This window comes from Scleropages formosus, chromosome 11, assembly GCF_900964775.1.
Source record: "Scleropages formosus chromosome 11, fSclFor1.1, whole genome shotgun sequence".
In the NCBI taxonomy this organism is placed as follows: domain Eukaryota; kingdom Metazoa; phylum Chordata; class Actinopteri; order Osteoglossiformes; family Osteoglossidae; genus Scleropages; species Scleropages formosus.
This window is the reverse complement of record NC_041816.1, coordinates 21,054,173-21,060,172: the sequence shown is the minus strand read 5'-3', so window position 1 is coordinate 21,060,172 and position 6,000 is coordinate 21,054,173. Positions and strand designations below refer to the sequence as shown.

The window sequence follows — 6,000 nt, the reverse complement described above, 5'->3', positions numbered from 1 at the left end:
GCCTTTGGCCACCAGTGTGGAATCCCAGAAGGCACTCCATCTCTTTGGATGGTGGGAAGAAACCAGAGCACCCAGATGAAACCCACACAGACATGGGGAGAACATGCAAACTCCACACAGGCTGAGCAGGGATTGAGCCCATGTCCTTTCACACCACCCAGGCACTTGAGACAGGAGCACTACTCGCTGTGCCACCATGCCATCCATTTAGAGGGAGTCACATGTGATGATTGAGCACAAGGGCAGCCCCAGTCTGTGAGTAATCCTCTCCTTTACTTTCTGCACTAGTGACAGCAATTGCCCTGTATGGCACAGCATTTTAGCCATTTTAATGTTTCTGTTCATTTTTCTATTGTTTGGATTGTATTCCTTATGGAGCGAGGGGGTGCGGTGGTGCAGTGGGTTGGACCACGGTCCTGCTCTCCAGTGGGTCTGGGGTTCGAGTCCCGCTTGGGGTGCCTTGCGACGGACTGGCGTCCCGTCCTGGGTGTGTCCCCTCCCCCTCCGGCCTTACGCCCTGTGTTACCGGGTAGGCTCCGGTTCCCCGTGACCCTGTATGGGACAAGCGGTTCTGAAAGTGTGTGTGTGTGTGTGTATTCCTTATGCTTTCTTTTTCGTGTAATAAGCCTACATTTTACTGTGGACTTAACTTTGGTATGACTTGGGGATGTGGAAGTCACGTCTCTGACTTTCTATTCAGTAGATGAACTGTGGGTAACCCTTTTACTGTGTCTTAAGTGTGTCAATCAAAGGAAAATAGCTCCGTATCTCCAAGATGGGATAGTTGAGTGGAGTGTGTGTACTTTTGCATGCACTCACTTTTACAATACAAGCCAAACCCCCCTCAAAGGGGTGCCCTGGGGCAACCCACCATATATACATTACTTAATGTAAGATCTGGACTTTCAATGAATGCACGGTGTTTTTCTGGGCAGAAAATATGAAGCAAGGTCAGACTGAAATGTGACAGGAGTAGAATAATTTCATGAACTAGGACCTCTTCTATTTAGCCACACTATCCCAATTTAGGCAGAGCTTAGTTGCATCAGCGCTTACAGGGCCCTTTCCTGTAATCTACCAAAATCGAAGGCAAATTGAAGCCTATTAAGCCTGATTGTCTTGTTTTGTGTGCCGTAATAAAGCCATTTCATGCTTAAACTAACAACCGCAGACTAAGTGATAATTATAATAATTCTGCAGTAATTACTACACTTTGTCAGTAATCTTGCTTGTTGAGAATGGAGGACATCCTCCCCCAGCAATTACATTGCTTAGCAGCAGCATTATTCTGTGGTCATGTTTAAAGAGAGGCAGCAAAATAATATAAATGCAGACTGTGGGACGAAAGAATATGACGGGGAAGAACCATGTTGTACTATGGAGACTGTATACAAAACATGAGCATATTAAGCTCATGAACTGCCATGAAGCACCTTTATTTTCACAATATTCAGTGCCAGATTTACTTCTGGAGCAATTAAAGGCTAATTCTACTGGTCAAAGTCTGTTAGCATAACTATATGTAGGCTGACAATGCAAAGTGGACCTGTGGATTTAGTAACGAAGGTTATTCTTACTCTTCACCCATTTTTTCAGCAACATGCAAAATTGCTATGCATTTTTTAAGCACATAGAAAATCTAATTCAAAACCAAGCCCAGAATATCAGAACATTCTCTAACAGGTAAACCTGAAGAAACTGAGCTGCCAACCCGGGAAAAAAAAAAAGAAAAATTTCAGGGATCTGGTTACTTCTCTTATTGCAGTGATCCTTGTGAGTTTACACAATTTTTACACTTTATTGCAGCATGCAATAAATAATTGCATTTTCAACTGTTGGCACTAGTGTGTGGTGAGCAATCAACAGTGTCTGTATTTGGGTTTGGGTGAGATCTTGAGAATCGTTTCACTTTGAAAAAAATTAACACATTGAGTAAATTTAGTAAAATCTGCTTGCTTTTGTTTCCCCTTAGTAACATAATTACCCTATTCGTAAAATAGTATTGTGTACATAGTCAATGAAAATTTGTGGAAATTTAGATTTTCCGTAAATCACACAGTGAAAAAAGTACTGATTATGTATTTTAAACACCATAAGATAAAAAATGCATCATAAACCTTCTATACTGTTGTTACACTTCTGTGAGTCGATAGAAAAACCGACAACCCCGAGAACGGGTAATATACTGCATTAATATATTTCCAACACTTAATTTTATCGCAAATATAAGAGAAAATTTTATAAAAATCACACCTTTTGCATTCATGTACCTTGTATTTAAAGGACAGATATAATTATTGATTTATATGTGTTCAGTTCAATATCTCTACCTAGTTTTCAAACTACTTCTTGGTAAGACATGACTACTGAGCAGAATTTAAACTTGTACATTCATGAGTGTACGTGGTCATCTACATTTGTTGTTTATACTTGTATGAATTCTGATGAAACATGTATACACAAATGCATGTGATTTGGTTAATAAAACACAAACAAGCTTTTGGTCACAAAAAGAGCTATATATTTGTAACAGAATTTGTAAATCAGTAATTCTGAAGCAAATGGAAAACTGGCAGTGTGTGCAGTAAACATGTAAATGAAAAGTGTGCTTGGTTTAAGTATGATGGCCTGATTCTTTTCCAGGAATGAGTGCAAGTGTGGTTACTCGTGGCTCTGGGAACATGAAGTAACTCACCAAACTGTCAGCAGCTATATCTAAAACAAGTCAGCAGCAGAGAGGTAGATTTCTGTTTGCCCCAACGTAATGAAAATATCGTAGCTCTGTTTGCTGATGTGGAGGAATCACAAACAGTCACTATGACAGAAAGAACACACCTCAACTTCCCCAGACTTTTGCCAATAAATATACTTATATTCCATGTAAGCATACTTCAGGCCATTTTGCATAAATAAACCTTTTACCACACCGTTTGCATACTTTACATTTTTCCCATTTGAGTTAAAGAAACACATAAAAATGCAGCATGTAAAGCAGCCAATTAGCCATTAAATCATACTACCATATAAAACATAAATGGTGTTCATACACTGTCAGGCACAGAGCTCCCTGTCTGGTAATAAGAGACAGATTCCTACTGAGGACCTACAAGGACAGGATGTACTTGGTCCTACAGCCTCACAGCTGCCCTGAGCTTGGCTGAGCGTCCTCTGGGATTCTCCTGTAGCTCTGCCTCCTGGGGCATTATAGCCTTCTTTGGCTCACAGACCCAGCAGGCATTCCTTGCAGTCACCACCCCCTCGTCCTCCTCATCCTCCTTCTCCTCTTGGTCCCCAATAGTCCTTCCCTGAAGTACCCACTGACGGACACTTCGGCGGGGTGGGGCGGTCACATCCAGGCCATGCAAGAAGCGCTTGACCAAACGGTCCTCTAGGGAATGGAAGGTTAGCACGCAGAGCCGGCCACCACAACCTAGCAACATCTCAGCTGCCTGCAGTCCACTGTGCAACTCATGCAGCTCATCATTGACAAAAATGCGCAGAGCCTGAAAGGTCTTGGTGGCCACATGTGCAGGCCGTTGAAGTAGGTCTTTGCGAGCATACAGGACGGAGGGAGAGAATGCACCTGGAAGGTGACAGGAGAACAGAAAACACATTCAGTTTTCTACCTCGACAAAGCAATATAACATCAGATATACAGTATAAAAAGCTGAAAATTCCGATATGAGGTGCTGGAAAACTTTTGATCGATTCATTCATTGTCAAAGTAAGGATTAATAAAACAAAAGCAACACAACAGAGCAGGAAATCCACCTGTATAACAAAACTGTCCACCTGTCCTTAAATCCACCTGTATTAATAAATATTAGCATATGTAAGTTACTTTGTGTACGTCCATCAGCAAAGCTAGTAAAAGTCATGCAACAATAAAAGTGGCCAAAACTGGGAATTTACATTTGCTCATTTAGATTATGCTTTTTTCCAAAATGGCTTACAATTATTTACCCTTTTATATGCTGGGTATTTTCACTTGAACAATTTACCCCTTGCTCAGGAGTACTGTAGCCAGAGGTGGGGATCAAACCTGTGACCTTTGGTTGAAAAGGCAGCAGCAGAAACCAGTACATTACCAGCTGTCCCTACCAGGTTTGCTCGCTGTTCCATCAATTCCTCTTAAGAGTGGTGATTTAAGCCATCAGACTGAAACCAGCTGAGAAGCATAAGGAGATTTCACTGCACAAGTTCAAGTTCAGCTACACTTTACAAAGAGATTGTTCAAAAAACGGACTGCTTGTGGCACCAATCAGAATGCTTGTTTCAGGCTCTCCTCCAAAACTAAACTGTCTTAAAGCCTGTTTGCAGATCAAGAAGTATTTAATATTGTGATTTTAGAAAGTTTTGAAATGCCTTAGTTTAACTAGAGGGGGAGGAGAGAAAAAAATATTTTTCTATTTACCTCTACTTCAAGTTGATTATATGCAGTTGAGAAAAAATGTGAACTCTTTGGAATTATTTTGATTTCTTCGTGAAAGTCTCCTAAAATGTGATCTAATCTCCATCTAAGTCTTGTTCAACAAAAACACACTTTTCCATATTTTTGTTGAACAAATGGTTTAAACAATTAAGAATATTTATGGAGAGGAGGAAGTTCCCACTAGTGAAACTTCCTTCTTTGGCAGTAGCCTCAAACCAAATGCTTTTTGTAGCTGTTGACTGACCTGCGCAACAGTTATGAGGTATTTTGATCAATTCCTCTAAAAAAAAAAAAAAAAAGTCACTTCATGTATATTTTCTTGGATGTCTTGCATGAATGACCAGCTTCAAAGCACAGCATTTCAGGAGGACTGAGACCAGGACTCTGACTTGACCGTTCTAACATATAGAATTTCTTCTGTCTGAGTTACTCTGGGGGCGCACGGTGGCGCAGCAGACTTGGCTGATTCCTGGTCCTGTTCTTGTAGTGCTGTGGAAAATCAAGGTGGTCTTTAGCAAACTTGAGACAGACAGCAATATTTCATATATCTTTGGAGAGTAACTTGCCATGAATTGTTTTGTCTTTGTTTTTCTCACGGCAGACTCGTGAAAACAGACCTTATTAAGTGCAAGAGATACCTGCGGATGATTAGTTGTCACCCTAGGGTTCTTTGTCACCTGTTTCAACACTATTTACATCTACATTTATTTATTTGGCAGACGCTTTTCTGCAAAGCGACTTCCAATGAACTCTATGTAGCGTTATGAGCCCACACACCTTATTCACCGCGGTGACTTACGCTGCTAGATACACTATTTACAATGGGTCACTCATCCATACATCAGTGGAACACACTCTCTGTCTCTCTCTGTCACTCACACACTATGGGGGAACCTGAACAGCATGTCTTTGGGCTGTGGGAGGAAACCAGAGCATCCGGAGGAAACCCACGCAGACATGGGAACTCTTACGCACTATACAGTGTGCCCTTGCGCTGATATTTGTTGGATGGTCATTCCTAGGGAGAGTAGCAACAGCACAGAATTTCTGGCATTTACAAACTATCTGATGAAGTCAGAAAAAGAAATCCTTTTGTTACCCTTTAGAGTGTTATGAGTTTCAAGAAATCTTCTTTTGAGGTCCTCTGAAATCTCTTTTGATCAAAGATGCCCTATACATGTGTACAATGAATGTAGTAAAAGCAGTGACATATGAACTGATACAGCAACCAGGTTTCTTTTTTGTGCTGAATAAGGGAGATTGAGGGAAAACTAGCACCACCTGCAAAACCCCAACCCCCTACTTCCCCCTCAGTCAACCACCTTTAATGTCTGGCTTCGTCTAGCAGCCCTGTGGCATTTCTCATCCCTGTCTGGGGCTGTCGGGAGTGACTCATCAGATCAATAAGGAACCTAGGCCATCCGCCCAACAGTGAAGGAATTAACTCCACACGTTGTCATTCATCTTTAAAAGGTCCAAATGCAAAAAGATGTCCTCTCTGTACTGGGTGATGATATGGAACTCAACTTCAGATGGACATCGCCAGCCAAAATGTGCAGAGTGGTGGA

At 41.4% G+C, this 6,000-nt stretch overlaps 1 protein-coding gene across 5 annotated transcripts in view; it reads right to left on the bottom strand.

Moving 5' to 3' along the window:
* Nucleotides 1–2,511: 2,511 nt before the first annotated feature.
* mettl15 (methyltransferase 15, mitochondrial 12S rRNA N4-cytidine) overlaps nt 2,512–6,000 on the bottom strand; it is a 62,397-nt gene continuing 58,908 nt past the window's right edge. For all 5 annotated transcript variants that reach the window (XM_018764027.2, XM_018764029.2, XM_018764028.2 and 2 more), the window contains exon 6: nt 2,512–3,583. In XM_018764027.2, the coding sequence (XP_018619543.2) occupies nt 3,129–3,583 (455 nt within the window). In that variant the 3' untranslated portion in view covers nt 2,512–3,128. The remainder of the gene's footprint in view (nt 3,584–6,000) is intronic.